At 39.4% G+C, this 26,808-nt stretch overlaps 1 protein-coding gene across 2 annotated transcripts; it reads right to left on the bottom strand.

Moving 5' to 3' along the window:
* Positions 1 to 1,098: 1,098 nt before the first annotated feature.
* Positions 1,099 to 26,341, bottom strand: RFC3 (replication factor C subunit 3). Of its 2 annotated transcripts, XM_081328078.1 has the most exons (9): positions 26,064 to 26,341; positions 18,317 to 18,454; positions 14,592 to 14,659; positions 13,305 to 13,402; positions 10,188 to 10,369; positions 8,872 to 9,008; positions 8,687 to 8,785; positions 2,465 to 2,534; positions 1,099 to 1,392 (listed from the first exon to the last, which is right to left on the bottom strand). In XM_081328078.1, exons 1-9 carry the CDS (start codon positions 26,148 to 26,150, stop codon positions 1,201 to 1,203), a joined length of 1,071 nt encoding a protein of 356 aa, XP_081184204.1. In that variant the 5' UTR covers positions 26,151 to 26,341; the 3' UTR covers positions 1,099 to 1,200. The 2 variants fall into 2 exon arrangements, with proteins under 2 accessions (XP_081184204.1, XP_081184205.1); XM_081328079.1 differs by lacking the exon at positions 8,687 to 8,785.
* Positions 26,342 to 26,808: the final 467 nt, after the last annotated feature.

Below are 26,808 nucleotides of genomic sequence, written 5' to 3'. Positions count from 1 at the left end.
TTCAGGAAGGCCAGTATGTCAAAATGAATGAGACACCAGAAACACACCCTCCAAATTGAAAAATATTTAAGTGTATTTACTTAAGTGAGATTTGAACAGCTAAACACGATAATTAAATATGGAAGATTTAACCGAAATTCCTCATCATAAATATATTTGTGGAGCTCCAAAGATGGAGGAAATAGCTTATATTATTTGAATACCAAGTGTGTAGTAAAGAAAGCTGTCAATATCTTGGATCACACATTACATGAGCAGCTAATGAGATCTATTAATTAGAACAACATATTTTATGCGTGGTCAGAACCCAAGTGTTACATATAACATGGCCTTTTAGCTGAGAACTGCCTATGGTTGGAATAATAGGGTTGATACAGAATATGACCTGTATTCTTTTAGTTATGCCTTGTACTTTATTTTATTGTATATGGTCTATTATTTTTTCTATTTTGTATTCTTATATGACCTTATGACTAAACATAAAAGTATTATTGTTGCCTGAACAAGTTTAAATTTTGAATAAATTTGGATTTATACACAATTTCTCAACTTGTACAGAAAATAAAATCAGGAGATAGTAAAATAGCCAAACTTTAATCAGAAACTGGGGAGGGAAAATATCATCCTATGCTTTTCCCAGTTTCAGTTCACAGCTTCTCCTAAGTTGTACTTTAGTTTTAAAATTACATTTTTTTTTCTATCTCCTACATAGGAAAAACCTGGGATAAGGTCAAAGCACACATTTCTTCTTTCTGGAGATTATACTGGCAATATAGCATGCTCTCTTCTGGGGATATATTTTGTGAATGGCTGAACTTATCTGGTCCATAAGGTGTTTATAATCCTATCAGATTTCACATATCTTTTTGGTCCTTAACATAATTAGAGTAGCAATATACTTAAGAAAGAAAACTGATACTTTTGTTAAATAATGCAGTACCCCCCAAGGGACTCAATTAAAACATTAAATGATACAATGAAAAAGGCTACATGGGTTACTTCTCAAAAAAACATTCTGGATGCTGCTCTGCTTCCAAGATATTTTTCCCATAATAATTGAACTGCTTTGAAAAGTTACTAATGACAGAATCACTGAAATTCAACAATTTTGATTTTATTGTCTGGATACAGTAAAACTCTTGTGGTCTGCAATTCATGCAGTTCACAATCACAAATGATGAGTATTCTCAAAGCTATGCATTAGAACATCATAGCTTCAAGTCCATCTTCCATAAATTTTTTATAAATGGCCATGAATTTGGCTACAAATGCTTCCAAGTGATAAATAGCTTTGTTGCCCATTTGTAATCGGTGCTCATAGAAAGCTGCCATTTGTGCAACCTCTCCTTTTAGTTGCCCATCACAGTTGTTCAGAAGTTCAGACAGAAGGCCCTAAAGTAGATGATAAACAGTAGTAGTTCAGAGGTAGGTAATTATATTCTTTTGAATGTATGAATCAAATGGAATGCTTGGAATAAAACTGACTTTGATTAAATTGCGGTACATTGGCCAAAATGTTTCAAAATTGACATATATATATATATCATTAGCAGAGCATGCTATATGTAGAACAGGTATGATTTAAGTTGGTAATTTAATCTATTATTTTATCTTATTAAAAAGAATTCTAGAAAAGTTGATCAAAGCTATAATGATCAGTAAAAGTCAACATTCATTGGTCTCAAGGATGAATGGATGATGAATGAAAAGGATTAAATAACAAAAGTTGAGAGAATAGTGTTAAAGAACCCTAAGATGACTTGATCACATGGAAATAATGAATGAATACTAAATTGTAAAACAAATATATGCAGGATGTTTGAATGCACTGAGATGAAACCAGAAAAAGTTATGCATATTTAATGAATGAAATTGTCAGAAAGCAAGAGGTAGGAACAAGGGCAATTTATAAATTAGTTTATGGAATTGTTAGAAGCAAGGATGGTTTGAAGTAATAGAATGGTATGGAAAGGTTTTACGAATGGCATTAATATAAATTTTATTTAATTTTCTTTCCTCTTATCCATTTATTTTATTTATTAATTTTTGTTATTTGAACAATGTTGCTTAGCTCAAAAAGAAAAGGCACAGTAAATGCATATGTACTGCACGTTCTGAAATTTCCATAACTTAAAGCAACTTTGCCCAGTTTAGCTTTCTTCGAGTCTGCTGAATTACAACTCTCATAGTCCACAATCTGTATATTCCTAGAGTGGACTATGGAATGTGTAGTCCAACATATGGATTCTTGGTTGAAGAAAGCTAAGAAATAATTAATAGTCTTTACAATTATCCATATTTTTTCAACTTTAATAGCAAAATCTGATTTGACACAAGAATATCAATAATTCTTTCAAGATATAAAAAAATGTTCAAACTGTTTATTCTAAACCTTCTTGCTTCCCAGCTCTAATTAATGTTACCTTCAATAAGTAAACCAAATAGGAATCAATAAAGTAGTTACCTTTATTATAATCTCTGCAGGAATACAATGAGTTAAAAGTTCATAAAGTCGCCCACGGACTTCAAGTAGTCTATTGGAATAAAATTAAATTACCAAGCTGCAATTTAACTTTCAAGTTTCCAAAAAGTTTTAACTTACTCAACCAATTTTTATGTAATAACCTTTATTGTCTAGCCTTCACACTATCTCAAAATCTAATTTTAAAAGATAATAGCTATAATAATTCAATTATTAAGAAATAAAATTCTGCTCAGGGATTGCATGTGTTTTCCCCACCTTCTTTTAAAAGCATATAAGAAGTTAAACTTCCCCTCGATTACAATGTTCTGCATCCTTATATTTCTTGAAATACATTTTTACACCTACAACAGAAATAAATGTATTTGCTCACAACTCCAAAGCTTCTTTCTGGTCTTTCATTTCTGAAAGAATCATTTTATTTTTTTCCTACTGGTGAGGAAAGAATAAAATGCAATCAGAGTGGATTGAATGCAATATTTAAGTGGTAAAAAGGTTTCTTCTAGAACAATCATGGCGAACCTTTTAGAGACCAAGTACCCAAACTGCAGCCCAAATCCAACTTATGTATCGTCGGGTGCCAGGTGGGTGTGCCCATTGGGTGAGTGTGGCCAATTGGGTGGGCGTGGCCCATTAGGTGGGTGTGGATGCAGTGGTAATGGCAGACCGGGTAGGACTAAAAAGTTCAATCAACTAATTCTAACTTTGCGAGATTTTTTTTCCCCATGAGAAGTTGAAATTGATTAATTGATTGAACCTTTTTTCTTTTTTTTCATAAGGCAGCAGAGGCCTAAAGCAAAAAGGTTTTATAAAAGCCAACTGAAGATCTAGGACTGGGGCGAAGGTGCATGTGCCCACAGAGAGGGCTCTGCGTGCCACCTGTGGCACGTGTCCCATAGGTTCGCCACCATGGATTTAGGATTAGGGTTAGGTAACCATGAACTCATAGAGCAAAATGGACACTGAAAACAAACTCGGGAGTGCTTGGGTATGCTTTTGAGAGCACTTACTTTTCTAGCCTGCCCTATCTATGTTTCTGTTGTGATTCAGGGTCAGCCTGTGGGTTCGGCAGTTGGGTCGGACGATTCAGAGGAGGAGGAAGGGGGTGTTGGAGAGGTTGCTGAGGGTGTTGGAGAGCTTGCTGATGAGAGCCCTCAGCCAGGCCCCTTCCACCTGGTTACGACGCAGACCCAGCTGTGTGAGCCTGACAGCGTGGATGAAGATGACCCACAGCTGACAGCGTGGATGAAGATGACCCACAGCTGTTCAAGGACGACCGACGCAGGAGGCAGTCAATCAGGAGTAAACAGAGGAAGGCAATGGGGCACCTCGGAAGGAGGCAGAGAGAAGCCATGCCCTGAACTGTTTAAAAGGGGAATGCGTGGGAGGGCTGGTTTGCTGAAGGCAACCGTTTGAATAGCTCCTGTTTCATGGTTCGTGTCTTGTTTTTGCTCTGTTTGCTTTTGTGTCCATAAATTTGGCAGGCTTAGTTCCAGCCTCTTGCCTTCTTGTAAAAGGGGTTGTCCCTGCCTTATCTGCAGGGCCAGTAGTAGGCTGGTACAGAACAGTTTCCTGGTAAAATACATGGAAAGATCCCATTGGAGGAAAATTCCACTTAGGGTTAGGTCACCATGAACTCATAGAGCAAAATGGACATCGCCAACAAACTCGGAGTGCTTGGGTATGGCTTGGAGGGCACTTACTTTTCTAGCCTGCCCTATCTATGTTTCCTGGTAAAATACATGGGAAAATCCCACTTGTTCTGAACCAGCCCTCTTCTCGCAACCCCTAATTAAGAGAAGAGTCTGGAAAGCGTCCAAGGCTAAAAGGCTTCTGCCAAGATTTAATTACGCAGTTAACAAAAACACAAGAGCTTGTCTTCTCAAGCGGAAAAGTTGCTTTCAGCAACCAGCCCCTCCCCAAACACTTCTTTTATAGAGAGCTCAGGGCGTGGTCTCCCTGTGCCTCCTCCCGAGGAGTCCCATAGTCTTTCTTTGTCCCTGCTCGTCTGCCTCCTGCGTCGGGCGTCCTTGAACAGGGCCAGCTGTGGGTCATCATCCTCCGCACTCTCGGGCTCACACAGCTGAGAAGAGGTCCCCGGCTGAGGACTCTGCAAAGCCTCCAAATCATCATCAGCCGGTTCGTTTCCCTCCTCCCCCACATCTGAGTCCTCCGATACATCGGACCCGGCTGTCGGACCCACAGGCTGGCCCTGAGTCACAACACCACTGGAGGAAAATTCCACTTAGGGTTAGGCTTACCTCACCATGAACTCATAGAGCAAAATGGACATGGACATTTTTATTTTTTTGCACTTGGTGGCAGATGCCTAAAGTTCAAAGGTTTTATAAAACCCAGCTGAAGGCCTAGGATTGGGGCGATGGCGCATGTGCCAACAGAGAGGGTTCTGCGTGCCACCTGTGGCACACGTGCCATAGGTTCGCCACCACGGTTCTAGAATGAAAATATCAGTGATTTTAATGTTTTTTAAAATGTTCAGCATTACCACTACTAAATCTTACACCGCATGATGAAAATCACAGTGCCCATGCAATCATTTAGGGGGAAAAAATAAACACTTCAAATAGTTCCCTATCACAGGTTCAAAAATTCAGCCTCCAGTCAAGATGGCTTCAGTTTCTTTTAGCAACAACAACAACGTTCTTGACAATTTTAAGAAATTTCTGCAAAGCCCTCTGGGATCATAACTTAAGAATCTCTACTCTAATACATTGTAAGAAAACGGCACAAGAGTGATAAAATGAGGCTTGTTTTTGGAGCTCAATATAACCACTTTTCATGATTTCTCCAATACAAATGCTTCCTAAATCAGTGCCAAACAATCGATCCGTATATTACAGGGGGAGGGAGCAATGTCTATGGTGATTAAAAAAAAACACCAGGAGGCTAGAAGCATAAGCTTTCATGAGCTGCTAATGACTTTAACAAAATTTGTTAGTTGGAAAAGTGCTATCAAATTCCTGGCTGCGTTCTGCAAATCTTTGTAAAATCACTGAATACAAGTTATCACTGACCTACGACCACAATGTAATGGATACTTCTGTCACTAAAGGAAGCAGTTGTTAAATGAACTGTATCCAATTTTACTATCTTTTTTGCCGTAATTATTGTGAATCTGGTTTCCTGCACTGACCTAGATTATCAGAAGCCCCCTGGGAAGGTCACAAATGGCAATCACATGACCCTGGGACACTGCAACATGCGAGTTGCCAAGCACCCAAATTCTGATCACACAATTATGGGGACACTATGGCAGTCATAAATGTGAAGACCAGTCATAAAAGTCACTTTTTTCAGCACTGTCATTAACTTCAAACAAGTGCTAAACAAATGACTGCAACTCAGCCTGATATGCTAGCTACAGTTCTGAAAGCTGTAATCCAAATAGTTTTAGAGAAAACTAGGGTGGGGGAAAACTGATATATACCATAAAAACTGAGTCAAAGAGAATCTACTTTTTTGTTGCTGAATCTTTTCTAAATAGGCAAATAGCTATCTAAAGTTGATTTTCTTAGACCAGAGTGATTGCTGAACAGGAAGTCTGTTTTTAAGTATTAGGTAAAGGTAAAGGTTCCCCCGCACATGCGTGCTAGTCGTTTCCGACTCTAGGGGCCGGTGCTCATCTCCGTTTCAAAGCCGAAGAGCCAGCGCTTGTCCGAGGACATCTCCGTGGTCATGTGGCCGGCATGACTAGATGCCAAAGGCGCACGGAACGCTGTTACCTTCCCACCGTAGTGGTCCCTATTTTTCTACTTGCATTTTTACGTGCTTTCGAACTGCTAGGTTGGCAGAAGCTGGGACGAGTAACAGGCGCTCACTCTGTTACGCGGCACTCAGGATTCGACCTGCCAAACTGCCGACCATCTGATCGACAAGCTCAGCGTCTTAACCCACTGAGCCACCGCGTCCCTTTTAAGTATTAAAAACACACAAAAAAGTCCTAAGCAGTCATTTAATCGACTGCCTGAAGTCACATATATAAAAGCTCAAAATAAAGTTCACATGGAAGAAAATCTATAGTTACAATCAATTCACATGTTTTCTTTTTCTACTAAAGCACAACATCAACATTAAACAATAATGGGGACTATTATAGTTTTAATGGGAAAAGGCAGAAGATGTGAGTCACAGCATCCCCCATTTACATCAAAAAGAATTCAAACTCTCAAAATTAATTATAAATGCTGCCAGTCTTTTCTGCAAATACAATATATACCACCACACAAACATATGGCAAACAGACCACACTTCTTTTGTTCTATGAAAGGGGATCAGCAGCGAGAGAAAAAACCTGCCCATGTCATTTTTGTCATTTCTAGATAGAGGTTCTTCATTGCTCCAAACCAGCAAGCTTGTTTTACAATAGCTTAATTCAATGTAGCAGTTCTGAAAATGGCCACTACTGTGAATCCATCTATTGAACCTACCAGAAGCAAAAAGGGTTCTAACAAATTGGAAAAGAAATGAAATACTCAAATCAGCCCAAAACCAAAGATCTCATGAAGTAACCTAGCAGAAACAAGATAGAACTAGCAGCATTAAAGCAACTACTGTTGCTAAGAGAAATTACTAGATATTGTTATCTAGTCTTTTTAGCTGCTTAAAACATAGAAAAATGTATAAGGTTAGCCTTTATATCAATGGAGCCCACTGTTTATTGTTCATTCTTTCCAAAGAGTACCCTAAATTCTACATGAAAGCAGTATTAGAAAATTAAAAAGCATACTCTGTAAGCAATTCATTTTTAAAATGGTTATATTTGAAATAAGCAAAGGCCATTAAGTCACCAGAATTGACATTGCTCACCGATACACTATTACAACAGCACAATCTTATAATTAGGGCAGCAATTCAGACTGCCCATCTCAGTTAAAGCATCCCCGGTGGATGATTCTTTTGAGCACACCCAACAAAAGAGAACCCATCGGCACCCTGGCTAGCCTTACTGTGAAGCCTGTTCCTCTTCTGATTTTTATTTATTTTTTTACATTTCCTTGGGAAAACTACATGCTATATATTGAACTTATATACAAAAAAAATTCTTGCACATATTGTTAAAATCAACTGCACCAAAGTTATGGGAGCACAGTCTAGGCTGATATCCAGGATTTGAACAGGTTTTATCAAAGAAGTCAAAGAAGAGTAAAAAAATAAATTTGAATAATTTGTTCATGTATGCTCCGGATTTGAAAAATGTGTAAGTTGACTATAAAAACAGGGAGTGTATAATTAGTATGCTGACTAGGCTAATGCACCATTGTATTTTCATATAATCATAGTATTGAAAAGTGATTCAGGCCACCAAGTCCAAGCCTTTGCTCATTCAGGAATAGAAGTTAAAGCATCCTCAACAGATGGTTAACTAATCCTGCTTGTGCTCTTCCAACAAAAGACAGCCTACAACTTCTCACTGTTCAACTATTTTTACCATTAGGATTTATATTCTACATCAATCCACTTTTCTGTATCTTAAACAAATTATCACCCATCCTGCACTGTGAATGAGAGAACAGGTCTCAGTCTTCTGTTTGACAGATATTTGATGTGTGCTTTTATATTCCTATTTCCCCAACTGTATTTTCTCAGGGCAAAATATCCTGTTCTTTCAATTCCTTTATAGCAGGGGTTCCCAACCAGGGATGCAAGACGATATTCCAGGGGGTACAAAAACTTGGGCTTAGAAGTTTCAAAATTATAGCATATATGCATAATTCTTATTCCAAACATTTGTGAGGGGTGCAAGAATATATCAGAAGCATTCTAGGGGTGCAGGGTATAGAAAAGGTTGGGAGCGGCTGCTTTAGAGGACATAATTTCATGCTTCCAACCATTCTTTTTGCCCTTCTCTGAAATTGTCCCACTTTTTCAGAAGCTTTCTTGAAACATGGGCCTAAAATCTAGGTGTTTTTTTTTCCTCTTACATTCAATCATATCCAGTTCTTGGAGACTGCCAGGGCATGTCTTATTCTGAATGCTTCTATTATAAACTGTTTTATGATTATGTAGCACAAATACACATACACACAAAACCTCTTATAAGTTTTAAGTGTAGTTACAGTCATCTTTTAAAAGATCACAGTATTAAAATCATCAATGTAAACCTTCAGTGTCAGAAAACATATGTGTTGTATTTTGCAACCTGACATTTATCAATGTCATATATTATTTGCTGCACTCACTTACCTCTGGGGTGTCTGCTGACTGACAATAGCATTGGCTGTCTCTCTCAGATATACTTCCCAGTCAGCCTCAGAAATGTCTTGATCAGGTGTGAAAGGAAGCCTGCGAGACAAGTAGTAAAGACTTGCAAAGATTAACTTGGTGCTGTTTATTCGTCTCCGTATCCATTTTTTTAAAAAAAAACTTACTGCTGCACTCTGCATGCCTCACACATCAGAAGAGCCTTTCTGAGATTCCTCCCAGATTTTTCAGCAATTCTCCGAGCCAAATCTTGAGGAAGAGTCAGGCCTTCCTTCTTGCAAACATTTGATAAAATGGTACAGATCTAAATATTTGATAAGACAAACATTAGTTTTGCTAACATTTGTTTTATAAAAGCTTGCATATCACTGCATTAGTTGATGCAGGAGTAAACAAAGAGGAAAGTCCCTATTTAAGAAGGATGTCAGTTTGGAGAAATTTGCAATGAAGTACCGATTATCTAAACTACATCTACTGGATCCAGTCAAGTATTTCTTTTTTGCCTTCTCTCACATTTACCTTAAATCAGATCTAAGGGTGATCTCTTCTGCTATACCTGTTTTCAGTGCTTCTGGTTTTCAGAAACTAATTATATCCTGGACTTTTTATAATACAAGAGATACAGAAATATTTTAAGCACTCCAGTTGGCAATGCTGTGAATTTCTGGATTAATCAGTCCTATCTATCATAAGCCAAAGACCATCAACTAACAGATTCAAAACTGGCAAATGCCAGATAGAATTTAATCAGGGAACATTTCAATCTGGCACAAAGTTTAACATCAGAGGAATGGGTTGGGAGGGCCAGGTAGATTCTACCAGCATATGCTATCTGACAGTTTAGATCCCTCTATTTTAGAAATAAAGTTGGTTGACTATGCTCTCGTGAAGACTTATAAGAATGGTGGTAACAAACGAGAAGTGTATTCCCGGCCACTTTGAACTACTGTTCTGCCTCTAGGACCTCACCACATTCCTTCTTCACAGACTGAATCCTTCCATTCCAGGCCTTTCCAAAAATATTACATTCATCTCCATGACTTTGAAGAAAGCAAATTAAGCATGAATCTAAGTTGTAAAAATTACATTCACATATAGCAACAATGTTAAATATAGGCTAACTGGATAAGCATACCGTATTTTTCCATGTTTAAGACGCAATTTTTTCCTGCACACACCCTGTTCAAAAATCAGGTGCGTCTTATACAACTGCAGCATCTTATACACGGAAAAATAATGGTAACCTCCGCAGCCCAGGGCATGCTTGTGTGGTTTGCCATGGCGCCTGCTGCAGGTGTCAAGCCCAATCGGTGTGGAGTAACTCACATGCCAGAGTGTCTTATACAAGGGTACGTCTTATAGACAGAAAAATACGGTAAATAGTTCAGAGAAAGACAGTAAACAAAGATTGCCAAATTTGCATCAAATAACACTGGGGGAGGGGGTGGATCTGGAAAGCAATTCATCTTCATCATGAACTTACATCTCCAATACTTGGAGCAGGGACTCGCACTGCAAGGCATCTACTCCTGATGGGTGCAATGACTTTTGATGTAGAATTGCAACAAAGAATTAATCTACAGGTAGCCATATACTTTTCCATTGTTCTTCTCAGTGCATGCTGGGCATCCTTTGTAAGCTTGTCCACTTCCGTCAAGAGCACCACTAAAAATAAATGAGCAATAACTTTTAGTTATACTCTCATTATCTTAATTTATTTTTAGTATATCTGAATTCAGTAGCTAGGATTAAGCCTTCCTACTCAGAAAACTATCATCTTTCTCCCACATGCATTTATGGAGATTGAGAATTTGTTTTTCATCTCAGTTTCTGTAAATATTCTAAACACATGCTAGTCCATTCTATTTATCTTCCCAGTGAGAATGACACCCTCCCAAAAGAATCTGCATTACATACATTGCTAAAGATACAAAATTACAGCACAAGTAATTAGCTACAGACTCTTGAGGAAGGTCATTAGTGCTCTGACATGGTGGAAGTGAAGTTTATAGGCTGCCTATACATATATAGCAGGTTGAATCAGCCTTGCTTGGATTTGGGCAGGATTTGTTGATAGGTAGTATTGTTTTTTCCTTAACTGTCTTTTAGTCTTTATTGTAGTGATTAAGTGCTGGAAGGATGTATTCTGGTCTATTTGTCCCCACCCTTTCTTTTGACATTAGGTTGTTGCTTCATAAATGAGTTTATCTCTGTATGTCAGTTGTTAATTAGGCAGACTGCCAAGCTTCTAGGAATTATCTTGTATTCTTAAATTTGGTTTAATCTAAAATCTTGATAGCTTCCCAGTTGAAATTGTGATTGAACCTATTTGGGTGCTTTGAAATTACTAGTGTTTTACTGTGTCACTTTTTTAAAAAATAATTTTTATTAAAGAGTTTTATAATCTTAAAAGATAGTACAAACTAAGATTGGAAGAATAGAAAATAAGAAAAACAAGTGCAAAAAAAGGAAAAGGTGTTGTGACTCAGGGCCAGCCTGTGGGTCCGGCAGCCGGCTCAGATGTCTCGGATGACTCAGATGAGGGGGAGGAGGAGTGTGTGGGAGACGAACCGGCTGATGATGGTTTGGAGGCTTCGCAGAGCCCCCAGCCGGGGCCCTCTTCTCAGCTGCGTGAGCCCGATAGTGCGGAGGATGATGACCCACAGCTGGCCCTGTTCAAGGACGCCCGACGCAGGAGGCAGTCGAGCAGGACCAAACAGAGAAAGGCTGTGGGACTCCTCGGGAGGAGGCACAGGGAGGCCACGCCCTGATCTCTAAATAAAAGGAGTGTTTGGGGAAGGGCTGGTTGCTGAAAGCAACCCTTCCGTTTGAGGATTCAAGTTCCAGTGTTTTTGTTTCTTGTTCTGTTGTTTGAGTAATAAATCTTGGCAGACGCTTTTCAGCCTCAGACGCTCTCCAGTCTCTACTGTTTGAACAGGGGTTTGCCTTATTGCAAGGCCGGTAGCAGGCTGGTTCAGAACAAAAGGAAACACTGATTGGAAGAATAGAAAATAAGAAATACAAGTGCAAAAAAGAGATAGAAAAATGAAAAAGAGGAAAAAAAGCAGCTCCTGATCGACCTTCAACTATAGGCAAATTAATAGTTCCCTATCCCCTATGACAGGGGTAGGCAACCTCGGCTTTTATGACTCATGGACTTCAACTCCCAGAATTCCTGAGCTGGCTCAGGAATTCTGGGAGTTGAAGTCCATGAGTCATAAAAGAGCCGAGGTTGCCTACCCCTGCCCTATGAGATTACATACACGGTTCATGAATTCTTATAGCTCCTCCATCTATTCAGAAACCCAGAACTCACCAATGTTGGCAAAAGGGTTCCAGAATTTTATAAAATACTCCAGATTTTAGCCAATTTTATATTCGTTTCTTTTGCTCCTAACAATTTTAATCTTTAGTTCATCAAGTTGCTGTCAGAGGATTAAATTTCCATGCACTTCCTTCTCATTTTTTTTCAGATTTTAGAAACTCTCATTTGTAAATAAAAAACAGGTTTTCCCAGGAATTTTTCATCTCTTGATTTGTCATTTTTATTTCCACTGTTATCTCTGTCTATTAATCCTTAATTTCTTCATTTTCCAATGTTTTCCCATGAGTTAGGATTTGTATCCCTTTCTCATCTTAGCCATAAATTCTTCCACATTTGTCACATCTTCTATTTCTTCTTTATAATCATTTTCAAAAAATTACTGGTGCAAAGATTATTGCTGTCAGAATTTACTCAATGTTTCAAAAGTCCTAATATTCCACATTTGTCTGGTTCCTTAATCCATTTAAAACTTACTTAAATTTTTATTCAGCTTTTTGACATGTTTTATATTCCTTCAGTTTTTTAAACTACTATCCAACTTTTCTTCTATTTGGAATGAACTTTTACTTATCATAGTTTTTCAAACTTACAGTTTAGCAGACCTTTTAACTATAAAATAATTGTAATTTCAACAATGAATAGAAAATGAGGCGATCAAGCCTTAGAGGTTCCATTGTAGTTGAGAATTTTATGGTTTCCTTCATCTTCTCGTACTCAGGAGGAACTGTCCAAAACACAAGGAGGTGATCTCTCATACTTGACTTATCCAAAAGGATAAGCTTACTGCCAATCCATCGATTGTTACGACAGCATGGTTTCCACTGTTTTGATGATGTGTAGTTCACCATTTTCCTTATCCAGACATCTTTCATCATGTCTTTTGACTGCCAAATGATATTTGAGGATGCATCTGCAAATCTTCTACCTATTTCTCCTATACTGTGGTTTTTGAAATCCTTATACTAGATGTTGTTCATGATCCCTGTTTTGTCATCTTTGGAGGGTTTTCCTTTGGTTTATAAGCTACGAAGCAAAGGAACTATAATAACTTACTGGTCTTTTAAATTTATTTTATGTATGGAGAATTATCCTTTTTATGGCTGAAGTGTGGTTGGATGTGTGAATAATGTTTAATGAATGTGAGTGATATTTTACACACTACTGTATAACTATTACACATAATCAATTTCTCCAAACAATTCTTCTTAGGAAATACAACACTGAATAGGTTTGTAAAAATAACTTGCCACACCATTGCACAATTTATGTACAGACCTTTAAAATCACGTTGAGTATTTGTCTCAAGTTGCTGTGACTGTGCAACTGTCTTCAGCATCTCCTGTATTACAACTCGGTCGCTGTTCCCTGCATCACTAAAAGTTAATACAAAACAATATCTTTTTTAAAAAAGATTTTTCTACCACTTCCATAATCCCCAATAAGCATGACTAATATAGAATGCTGAGTCGAAATTCAGCAACATACCTTTTCCTCATATTCACATTTATGCAAAATAAAATTGTAGGGAGTTCAATAAGGTTTTGGTGGGGACGGGTGCCTTTGAGTCAGTATTGATTTCTAGCAACTGTCAGAGCAAATTCTTGCAATTTTCTTGGCAAGATTTCGCAAGTGCCACTGCCTTCTTCCTAGGACTAACAGTCTGTGACTTGGCCAAAGTCACTCAGTTGGCTTTGTGATAAGGCAGGACTAGACTCATGATCTCCTGTTTTTAGTCTGGTGCCTAAATGAGAACACGAAACTGACTGAGTGGTGCTTACTCCCAAGAAAATGCACATAGAACTCTTTCCGTTATCAAGTGCTTACATAAGCATGGACTGTAAATGTATAGACCAATGATACTGCTGTCACTAACAACTTAGCAGATGGAATATCCCAGAGACTTACAGCTATACAGCAGATCTCTAGTTTCAAAGAAACTGTCAGATTGAACATTTTAATGTGCATTATGTCTTGTTTTCCCATTTTCTCATTTTCTCCTGAAAACTACTTACTTTCAAAAGTGTCAGATGTACTGAAAAATAAAATTCACAACTTTTTTTGCTTCACTACAGTGATGATTGCAGTCTTTTTCCTGCATAATTTTCCTAAATAGACTATATTCTTTAAATTTCAATAGGCTGTAGATCCATTTGCAATAAAAATGTATCTGTGAGTAAATTAAATAATTTTTGTCTAAATACATTTTTTTTATTTATTTACTAAATTTTTATGCTGTTCATACAACATAATCTTATGTGCAAATTAAGTCACAATAATTTATTTTATACAGTGTATACAGTGTACAGTATATCTTTGTTTACATTCTCCCAAATTTTTTCGTTACTTCAACATTACTGAGAGTTTTAATCTATAAAATGTACTACCTTCTATATTAAATGTTAACTTTTTAATATGAAATAAGTATCATGTAATACAATATTAATCAACTGCACCATTTATAAAAGCCACAACATATATAAAAACAACTAAAATTGCATTTTCTTTAAACACTGCATTTTCCTGCATCGAAAACTAGATATTCAGAGCTGATTACAAGCATACCTTGGATTAACTTCAAGATGATAGTTGCTTGCAATAGTGCTGATTTCAATTTTCTTTTTAGAGGGTGCCTGGAAAAAAAATGATACTAAGCAAGATGAACTTTAGGAGATCAATACTAATGAGATATAGCTCACATTATTGAAAAAAGAGTAGTTTTTTTAATTGTTACATATCAAGCATGGTATGCTTTAAAGTAATTCTTCCTTTCATTCCATTTTAGTTTGAAAAAATGATAACCTTTCCACTGCTTTTTATTGCTTGCATTAATTATATCCCTCCAAACTTCAGTGATGAAAAAGCTGTTTGCCAAGTTCTTCTAGAGATGGGTGAGAAAAGGGACTTAGAGAAATAGCAAGGATAGATCAAACCAAAATGAAGATAAGCTTCAAAAGCTAATTTCCATCAAACTTCACATTAGATACACAGACAATGAATGCTTCAATGAAGATTTCTCCCCAGTGGCACCCTTGGGACTGAATGACCAAAGCCATCGGAATGCACATGGGGGAGGCTGCCATAGTAGTATATTACTTAATACTGAAAAAATATAGTTAAATGGCAAAAGGCTTCAACTGGTGCAGAATTCAGCTGCGCGAGTTTTGATGGGAGCTTCCCGATACTCCCGTGTAACACCTCTTCTCCGTGAGCTACATTGGCTTCCGGTTGCCCTCCGGGTGAGATTCAAAGTGCTGGTAATGACCTATAAAGCCCTAAATGGCTTGGGTCCGGACTATCTAAGGGAACACCTGCTGCCGGCATCATCTTCCCATCGTCCTGTGCTTGGAGGGCCTTCTCAGGGTACCGCCGGTTAATGAATGCCGGCGGGTTATTCCCAGGGGAAGGGCGTTCTCTGTGGGTGCGCCTGCCCTATGGAACCAACTACCCACAGAACTTAGGACTGCCCCCGACCTTCGCTCATTTCGCCGGGACCTGAAAACTTGGCTCTTCGATCTGTTTGGTCCAGACTGTGGGGTTGTTAATTTAACTGGGTTTTAGATTTACTCTTGGGGCTTGAATTTAATTTAATTGTTTTAATTGTTTTTAATTTTTTGTATTCATGGTTTTAACTGCCCTGTAAACCGCCCTGAGTCCTACGGGAATAGGACGGTATACAAATCCAATAAAATAAAATAAATAAATAAAAGCTAAACTAAACAAGGAATTATAATGAAGACCTTTTTTCTCACTTTGTGCAATGGTTTAGACCAGAGTTCACCAACGTTTTCATGCTAGTGGCCCGGAGGGAAAGGGAGCAGTTAGGTTGGGGACGCTTTTAGACACTTAAATACTTAGTTTCAAATCACACCAATTATTAAATATTGACACTTTTGATTTTCCTGATTAAAATGAAAATCATTCCAAATGACAGGAATCCCTTTAATAATGTATTTACTGATGGTTGCTTTACTCCCCAAGCTACTAATTAAGCAAAAGAATTCATTCTGACTGCTGAGGCATCATTTTAAAAAAATCTTTTTATCAAATTATCACTATGAGAAACCACTGATAAACAAATGCACAATGAAGCTAATGGATCTCTTGATCATAACTGCTGATTCAGAGTGAAACAGCACAAAGTATAATCTAGACTATGCTGGGCCAAATTATTTCCAGTATCATACAACTGAAAAAGATTAATATCATAAATCAATATTCTTGAACTAAATTTTCTGTAAAAGCAAAAGCCTACAGTAGCAGAGGCCACATGTTTAACAGGACAAATACAGGCTACATAATAATGGCAGTTTTCAGACAATAACAATCCCACTACTTTCAGCATTTGTCAGATACTAATTGAAGCACAATTTTCTTTAGGGCACTGCATTTTAAAAACAGCTTTTACAAACTGAGGTATATGAAGTCCTCAACTTATTATGGCAAATGGGACTGGAATTGCCATCACTAAGTGATGTGCCATAAAGTGCAACCACATTACTTAACAACAGCAATTCCTGCAGTTAACTAAATCTCATGGTCTTAGACAAGGCCACTGCCCACCAGCTTCCCCACAAAATCAATGAGGAAGCCAGCAGGAAATTGCAAGCTGCAAGCAGATCACAAGCAGGCCAACAAGCAGATAAGTAGCTGCTGCTAAATGGAGAGGCATGAAGGGGTGAATGAGGATGTGGGAGAGGTACAGCACGACACGAAGAAGGTGCATGAGAAGCATAGTGAGGCCTAGGAAAGGTGTGCAAGCACACACAGGAGGCAAGGCAAACTCAAAAAAGGTGTGAGTGGTCAACACAGCATGAGCACAGAGGGGCTAAATTATGGAGAAACAGATTTCAAATCAACAAGAGAAAAATCTTCCTACAGGAAACAGCTGTTTCACAAGAGAATAAAATGTAGTGGACTCTCTTGAAAAACTCATGCGAAGATTAAATGGCCATTTCTCAAGAATGTCACAGTTGCATTTTATACTGAATAGGGAAATAGTTTTGCTGATTCCAAAATCCCATTCAACTACATGGTCGATGACTTCTATGAAATGTGCCCTAACTGCCAATGTAAACTAGAAAGTGCACATTTAGAACTGACTGCACGTTTAGAAACTGCATATTTGCTTTGTATTACATAACACTTGAGTTACTCTTTATTTCCTGATGTCTGTCAAGTAAATTTCCTAGGCTTTGGACATTTCAAAAACAAAAGCTGCCATAAAACCTAACAATATAAAACCAGAAAATTATTTGGAAAAAAATCTCAATGCAAAACCAAAAAGAAGAAAAAAATATTATATACAAGAAATAAAACAATCAGAGTGTCATAAAGAGTAAAGCAGAGATTTAAATCTAACAGCAAAATAAATAGCTTTATGGCTGAACAAATATATTTAGAGTGATAATATCAAAACTACTCTCTCTCTCCATCTATATTAGCCTCTTATATAGATGACTTTAGGGCAGCATTGCCCAGTGCAGGATATTCCAGATGTGTTGGATTTCAACTTCTGTAATCACAATCAGTAATAATGGGAATTAAAATCACACATATTATGAAAAACATCAAGTTCAACAATATGGCGTTAGGAAGAGATGTGAATAGGGGTCCCCAATGCCTGGACTGCCCATTAAGAACTGGGTCAAGGAAGTGGCTTGCGAGCAGCGCATGCAGCTCCACTTGTGCGTGCAAAGGGCGGGCGAGTGCACGTGCATAGCTCCATTTGTGTGAGTGACAAGCGTGCATGCTGCCACTTGCATTAATGGAGATGCACACATGCATGCTCGCCCATTGCTCACGTGAAACCATCCCCTTCCCCCCACACACTGGTCCACAAAGCTGGAAAAGTTGGAGACCGCTGTGATAGAATACAGTGAGGAGGTGGATTCTCAGAAGGAAGCAGGTGGATTCCAGAAGAGGCAACTTAGCCCAGAGATCATGTTTGAGAGAAAGAGAGAAGACAGTCCCTCTCCCCTAGTTCACAGAGTTTATAGTAGATACAGATAGTAAGAGTGCTTAGTCTAGCAAGATTTTGTCTACAGGTGTGAAACAAAGACCTCAGCTTGGAATAATTGCTATGTGTCATTCTTGGTTTTGGGCCTGACAAGACTGTTGTTATCCAAATTTTGCTGAACTGCAACTCCCAACATCAAGCACTAAAAGGGTAGATAAATGAATTCATTTATGTCTGCAGAGAATACTTTAAAAATAGTCCATGTCTAAGCTTGACATCTATATATAATTTTCTTAAACACTTAAAAGTTTTATTTTAAGATATTTCCTACTGTTATAGTTTGATGTTCAATCCTCAGTTTTTCTACTCCAGAACCATACAGCTCTCTTAGTAAACACATTATTCTTGTCTTCTTTCCAGCTCCCGAAGGTCCATAAATTAACAGATGAGGAAAGTCACCACACTGAACCTGTCAAACAGAGCATACATGAAGATATTACTTTTATGTTTAGATTTCAAAGATAAAGAAAATGTGGTTGCATTCTAGACATAAAATGTATATCTTCCAATCCAAAAACCCTATACTTTCTAATGTAAACGAGAACTTAAGTATAGTACAAATATTCCTAAAGAAACCTTTTAAGAAAATATTTTATGTCTTGCTGAGCTTAAAACATAAAAAGCACTTTCAAAATTCCAACTGTGAGATTTATGTTATAGAACGTTCAAAATCTGAACTATAAAGTAAAGCAAATCCCCATCTTCAAATAGTTCATCATTTAACCATATTGGCCATAGTTCAAAATAAAAGTTCAGTTTTTACATTCCAATGGGAAATAAGCATATGGGAATTAAAACATTAATACTGCATTGATATAACATTTTATTTCTAATGGGCAATGACTTGGATCTAAATATATCCACAAGTCATGCTCTCTGCAGTAGAACGGTACAGTTATTAATCATCACTAGATGCTGAACATGGCTGGGATACTTAAGAATATAAATGCTAGTCCATACATCAGTACTACTAAACACAGCCCTGGGACCCTCAACATCTCTATGTGACCCCAAATTGGATGAAGCAAAAAAACAAAACAGGCATTGAAATTTTGGCAAGCTTGAGGATTTTAAGATAAATATTTAAGATGTGCATGCAGATGGTTTTGGTAACTACCGTATTTTTCAGACCATAAGACGCACTTTTCCTCTCCCAAAAGTGGGTGGAAAAACAAGGTGCGTCTTATGGTCCGAAGGTAAGCGAAAACACTTGTCTCCCGTTCAGTCAACGCAGTCCATCAGCTCCATTGGAGAGACGTGATTGAATGAAGACATGGAATTCTCCGCCCCGCCCCTGTGATTGGTCGGCAGGGGAGGAAATACGGAGGTGCCTGCCATGCCTTCTGACTGCCTCCCCCTCCCTGCGCGCGCACATTTTCTTTCTTTTACCTCGCTGCTAAAGAAATAGTTTTTGCTAAACTAAACCTCATAGGCGACTTGCCCCAGCAAAGCCGTGAGGAGTTGTCCCTGCAGGTTTCTCTGCAAAGTTTATTGGAAGTGATTTCCCATTTGCAAGATAATACTGCTAATTGTTTGAAATTGCTTCGGCATCTTAGAAAACCTATTCAGGGAAAAGAAACTACCGGTACCTACCTACCTTTCTTTCTTTCTTTCTCTCTTTCTTCCTCCCTCCCTTTCTTTCTTCTTTCCTTCTCCCTTCCTTCCTTCCTTCCTTCTTTCTTTCTCTCTCTCTCTCTCTTCATTGCTCCCTCCCTCCTCCCTCCTTTCTTTCTTCCTTCCTTCTTTTTCTTTCTTCCTTCTTTCTCTCTCCTTTCTTTCTTTCTTTCTATCTCTCTCTTTCTTCCTCCCTCCCTCCCTCCCTCCCTCCTTCCTTCCTTCCTTCTCTCTCTCTCTCCCCTCCTTCCTTCCTAGTATACCGGTACTATTTGGTTCAGAATATTTTTTTTCTTGTTTTCCTGCTCTAAAAACTGGGTGCGTCTTATGTTCAGGTGCGTCTTATGGTCCGAAAAATACGGTATTTATCTTGTAAAACTCCTGAACAACCCCATCCCACCTAGTCCATGAACACCTGAACAACCTCATCTCAATGACCAAGATCACTTTAGAAAATCAAGCTATTGCAGAAAGAGAAATTGAGCACAGTCATACACAAACTTAACATTTTAAGAAAGCGATTTCAATAAATAGAGAAGTACCAGGGCAAAGCAGGTTAGGAATTTGACAAAAACAAGGTATTGGGAATACAGTTACACACCATTCCAATCAGAAAAAATGGGAGGTAGTTAAGAAATAGTTGGGGACAAATGTGGAGCATTCAATTCATCTAAGAGTTAAGCAGGATATAGACATGAAAAAATGGTAGTTGGTTATAATTATCAAGGAAATATATTAACAAGTATATTTCCTTACTTTCTGTGGAAAGCAAGCCAGAAAGCCTCAGGGCGTAGAGAAAATTATGCTTACAAAGGCAAACTAAAAACATCAAAAAGAATTTTGGCAGTGACAAAAGTAAAAGGAAGGGGAAAAGGTTAGTCCCATTGTTTATGAAAAAGATAGCAACAGATTAGAAAAATCAAGAACATAAATATACTTTGGAGGGACCATATAGAATAGCAGTAAATGTAGAATGTATTTTAGAATCTTAGTGAGTCAAAACATAAACTGTACAATGCAATTACATAAAAATAAAATACAATTTTAGATTGTCTCAACAGAAGGATTACATCAAGATTAAACGATGTAATTCTTTGTTTTTATTCTGCATTATGTTGATTTGACCAGATGTACATTATTGCATCCAGTTTCATGTACTGCATTTTAAGAACACTGACAAACTGGAGAGTATCCAAAAGATACAGTTGCAAGAAAAAGTATGAACCCTTTGGGATTACATGGAGTTTTGCATGAATTGGCCATAAAATGTGCTCTTGGGGTGTGTGTGAAAGCCCTAATAAGCAGGCATATACATAGAATGAAGGCTACTGCTAAGCTTGTAAGCCGCCCTGAGTCTTCGGAGAAGGGCGGGATATAAATGGAATTAAAATAAAATAAAAAAATAAATGTCATGTAAGTCACAACAATAGAAAAACACAGTCTGCTTAAAATAATACTATACAAACATTAGCTGTTGTCATGTTTTAATTGAACATAACATGTAAACATTCACAGTGCAGGGTGGAAAAAGTATGTGAACCCCTAGCCTAATGACTTCTCCAAGAGCTAATTGGAGCCAGGAGTGAGCCAACCTTGACTCCAATCAGTGTGATGATATTGGATGCATTGCTGACAGCTGTCCTGCCCTTTAAAAACACACACCTGTTTTGGGTTTACTGGTCTCAAGAAGCACTGTTTGATGTGAACCATGCCTCGCAGAAAAGAGCTCTAAGAAGACCTACGATCAAGAATTGTTGACTTGCATGAAGCTGGAAAGGGTTACAAAAGTATCTCCAAAAGCCTTGATGTTCATGTGTCCACGGTAAGAAAGACTGTCTACAAATGGAGAAAGTTTAGCACTGTTGCTACTCTCCCTAGGCGTGGTCATCCTGTAAAAATGACTGCAAGAGCACAGCGCATAATGCTTAATGAGGTAAAGAAGAATCCTAGAGTGTCAGCTAAAGACCTACAGAAATCTCTGGCACATGCTAACATTTTTGTTGACACATCACAACTGGTACGCCAGTTGCGACCCTACCTGGACCAAGATGCCCTACGCACAGTCACTCATGAGCTCGTGACCTCCCGTTTAGACTACTGCAACGCTCTCTACATGGGGCTGCCCTTGAGGACCACTCGGAGGTTTCAGCTGGTGCAAAATGCAGCCACGCGAGTTGTGATGGGGGTTTCCTGTTACTCCCATGTAACACCTCTGCTCCGCGAGCTGCATTGGCTTCCGGTTGCCCTCCGGGTGAGATTCAAGGTGCTGGTGATGACCTATAAAGCCCTAAATGGCTTGGGTCCAGGATATCTGAGGGAACACCTGCTGCCGGCATCAAGCTCCCTTCGTCCTGTGCGCTCCCACAGGGAGGGCCTTCTCAGGGTGCCGCCGGTAAAAGAATGCCGGCGGATAACACCCAGGGGGAGGGCCTTCTCTGTGGGGGCGCCCGACCTTCGATCATTTCGCCGAGACCTGAAGACCTGGCTCTTCGAGCTTTCCGGCCCAGGCTGAGTTTTAATTGGGGTTTTAACTGGGTTTTTTTTTTTCAGGGATTTAGTTTAATCTTTTTAATTGTTCTTAATTTTTGTATTGATGTTTTATATACCCTGTAAACCGCCCTGAGTCCTACGGGAAAGGGCAGTTTATAAATTCAATAAAATTCAAATTCAAATTCAAATCTACAATAAGGAAAACATTAAACAAGAATGGAGTACATGGGAGGACACCACGGAGGAAGCCATTGCTGTCCAAAAAAAAATTGCAGCACGTTTGAAGCTTGCAAAAGAGCATCTGGATGTTCCACAGCACTACTGGCAAAATATACTGTGGACAGATGAAACCAAAATTGAGTTGTTTGGGAAAAATACACAACACCATGTGTGGAGAAAAAAAGGCACAGCACACCAACATCAAAACCTCATCCCCACTGTAAAACATGGCACAGGGAGCATCATGGTTTGGGGCTGCTTTGCTGCCTCAGGGCCTGGATGGATTGTTGTCATTGATGGAAAAATGAATTCCAGAGTTTATCAGGACATTTTGCAGGAAAACGTATGACCATCTGTCCGCCAACTGAAGCTCCGCAGAGGATGGGTGATGCAACAGGACAATGACCCAAAGTATACAAGTAATTCAACAAAACAATGGCTTCAACAGAACAGAATACGCCTTCTGGAGTGGCCCAGTCAGAGTCCTGACCTCAACCCGATTGAAATGCTGTGGCATGACCTTAAGAGAGCGACTCACACCAGACATCCCAAGAATATTGGTACACTGAAACAGTTTTGTGCAGAGGAGTGGTCCAAAATTACTCCAGATCGTTGTGCAGGTCTGATGTGCAACTACAGGAAACGTTTGGTTGAAGTTATTGCTGCCAAAGGAGGGTCAACCAGTTATTAAGTCCAAAGGTTCACATACTTTTTCCACCCTGCACTGTGAATGTTTCCATCTTATGTTCAATTAAAACATGACAACAGCTAATGTTTGTGCAGTATTATTTTAAGCAGACTGTGTTTTTCTATTGTGACTTACATGACGTTTAGAGCGCATTTTATGGCCAATTCATGCAAAACTCCACGTAATCCCAAAGGGTTCACATACTTTTTCTTGCAACTGTAACAACCAAGATGATAAGGGGAACCGAAGGCAAAACTTTTAAGGGAAGATTGGAGGCACTGAATATGTTTAGCCTGGAGCAGAAAAGACTGCAGAAAGACATGACATCTTCAAGAACCTGAAATGCTGATCTGTAAAGATGGGGCAGAACGATTTAGAGTTAGTTGATCCTGGAAACAAGAATCAATAAGTTTAAATTTCAGGAATATTGATTTCAGTTTGCGGAATCACCTACGTTCAACTATTTCTGCTGGGGAAGTAACATTGTGTCCCTTTGATTCCTTCTTGATCAGCATCTCCCACCACTTGTACAGCTACTGCCAGGACATTCAGAAAGCTACTGAAAATGTAGCTATTCTCCCAAGCCTTGGAGCAGAGTGGTGGTTGAGGCTCTGTAGTCTTCTGAGTAGTTATTAATTGTCTTCTGAGCAGTTATAATTGCCTATACATACACACATGGAACAATTAAAAAAGGCAGATTGTATATCATATACATCTACCACAGTCATCTGTCACCACAGAAAAAACGTACCTCCTTTTGGTGAGGAAGCTGGAGGATGGTCTCATTAGTGGTCTTAATGTTGGATAGGTAGTTATGGGAGAAAGCTCTCCTTTAGGGATCTTAGTCCTGTTTACGCTTTAAAGCTCAAAACCAGCCCTTTGAACTGGATCTCGAAATGGTCTGGCAGCTAGTATAGATAGTAAAATACCGACATAGTATTCTTATATCAGTTAGTCCCTAGCTGCTCCATTTTGAACTAAGGCTTTTGACAAGGTACTGTAGACCAGGAGTCCCCAACCTCCGGTCCATGGACCAGGGCCAGGCCGCAGCAAGCCAGCAACTGGTCTGCACAAACAAGCAAAGCCCCATCTACGGGATGCAGGCAGCATACAAAACCATGCACCCTTCGGTCCACAGAAAATCCTCTCTCCACAGAACCAGTCCCTGGTGCCCAAAAGGTTGTGGATCTCTGCTGTAGACCACAACCTATTTCTTCTTGGTGAGACAAAAAAATGTGGGATAGTCAGCATTGCTATCAGATAGATTCGTAACAGGATGACAAACCACACTCAGCTTGTAACCCTCAATGGAACTATGTCTACATGGAAGGAAGGAAGAAGTGGGGTACCCCAAGGTTCTGTCTTAGGCCCAGTATTCTTCAAAACCACCATGTCACGTGACGTGTCATGACATATCGCAACTTTTTTTCCATTGCCTTCAATGGGGTGGGCACGGTTTTGGCATGACACATTCCGGCCCGTGGGCCGGCAGTTTGACACCCCTGGTCTAGAGGCTAAAACAGGGACTGGTATGTCTAGTCTAACAAAGAGAAGGACTAGAGCTGACATGATAGTATTGGAGCATATCTCCAATATTTGAGAGGCTGCCACAAAGAAAAAGGGGACAACCTATTCACCAAAGCACCAGAGGGCAAGACAAGAAATAATGGATGGAAACTTATCAAAGACATCCCACCCAGAATGAAGGGGAAATTTCCTGAGAGTGAGTACTTCATCACTGGAGGTTTTCAAGAAGAGATTGGACAGCCATTTGTTCAAAATGGTTTAAGGTGTCCTGCTTGGGCAGTGGGTTGGACTATAAGACCACCAAGGTCCCTTCCAACTCTGTTATTCTGTTAAGTCCCAGATTTTTTATTCCAAAGGCAGCCATGTGTACTGCAATAATCCATCCAGGAAATTACCAGAACATTACTGTTGAAAGGTTGCTTCTGATCAGGTCAAATCACTATAGATCCAGGTAGCCCAGGTGATACAGAGTGCGTTTTACCAGTGACAGCAATGGTACTAGAAGCATTCTCCAATTATGAACTTGCTCCTGTAGAACAGAGGTGGGGAACTATGGGCCTTTTATGACTTGTGCACTTCAACTCCCAGAATTCCTGAGCCAGCAGGAATGGTAGGCTCAAGAATTCTGGGAGTTGAAGTGCACAAGTCATAAAAGGCCCATAGTTCCCCACCCTGCTTCCTAAAAAAAAATACAGGCACCAATCAGCTGGACAGATGCACTACCTACAAACAGCACACCCATAATGCCTGGATTGAGGCTTGGCTGATTGGACCTCATCTGGTCCATTAGTCTGCCCAAGTACTGTTTCTGAACACCAACCATCTCATTGGTGTTAGATGAAAATGAGAAGCAGAGCTGTGTATCATCTGCATAATGTGGCACTTCAGCCCCCATCCCGATTACCTTTCCCAGAGGCTCTGTGTCAATGTTAAAAGAGTCTAAAATGGAGCCCCAAGGAGCTCCTTAACTGAATTGCTCCAAAGCCGACTAATCCAAAAGAATGTAAATGGCCATCCAAGTAGAAATGAAGCCATTGCAGTCTAGTGACCCCATATGCCAATTCTGACAGCCTCTCCAGAAGGACTATCACGGCTGACTATCCAAAGCCACTGAAAGATCCACTGAAAGATCCATTCCGTTTGACTTTTTCTCAGCACAGTTCATCCCACAAGACGACCAAGGAGATTTCTGTCTATGCACGTACAAACACGTTGTTATATATGTTCTTATTAGATGTAGACCTTTTAATTAGCACTTTGTGGCTTAGAAAACCGTTTTCCCAGAGAATATAAGATATAATCTACTGGATAAGAAACAGGCAGCAAAAGCCGTAGAGTACAATGGTGACTAAAGCAAGTTTAAGGAGGGAGAAGGAGCAAAAAGAAATGCACTCGGGGATGCATAAAATGCAACCAGATGTTATTTCTCCTCTTCCTTGCTCCCCAAACAGGAAAGAGCCCAAACACCTCCGCCTCTCACCAGATTGCGAAGCTGCGCCGCCTGCTCTCGGTGATAATCTACTTTGCAGAGCGAGGTCGGTCGGTATTTGTCCACCCAGAGGCTCATGGCTGCGATCCGCCGACCAAAACCTAAAGAAAAGAACCGGATTGAAAAAGCGCGCGCTAAAGCCTCAAGATCCCCAGAATTCCCGCCCAGGGCAGGGACCCCAGCACCGGAATGGCGTTTTAGCGCATGCGTTCCATTTCAGCTTTCTCTTCAGTTCGCCGGCGCGCGCATTGTCTTCCGGCCTTATGTCTGCTTCGGCTATGGTTGTTGTTTTGGTACGGTGGCTGGGATGGGAGAAAAAAAACAACGATGCGAACTACCGTTATTGGAATCGAAGGTCGGCGAATAACCGCACTGCGTGTGCAGAGCACAGAAAAAGCGTGATGATGGGGGCATTCCTGCGATTTAAGGAATTTCCCCCTCAATATTAAGCGATTGGACTAAATTTTATTGAATAAGCTTGTGAGCTAGGCTCGAGCTTATAACGTGTGCCGCATAACCCATTTATCCGCGATGAATTGTATCGTGCTTTATTCATCCCAATTTGCATAGGTCTCATGATTTGTTCAGCAATACGTCAACCTCCCGGGCTGGATTCACATAAATTGGTTACCACTTGGAGAAGAAACACAAGAAAATATTGTGGTATGAGCTAGACTGGGAAATTAGGAAGGGGGCGGGAAGATTCCGGCAGAAAGCAGTTCAGAGGAACTTGAGT

The sequence above is a fragment of the Vipera berus genome, assembly GCF_964194415.1.
Source record: "Vipera berus genome assembly, chromosome: 4".
NCBI lineage: Eukaryota > Metazoa > Chordata > Lepidosauria > Squamata > Viperidae > Vipera > Vipera berus.
Note: the sequence above shows the minus strand (reverse complement) of the source record. Positions and strands in the feature narration are given on the sequence as shown.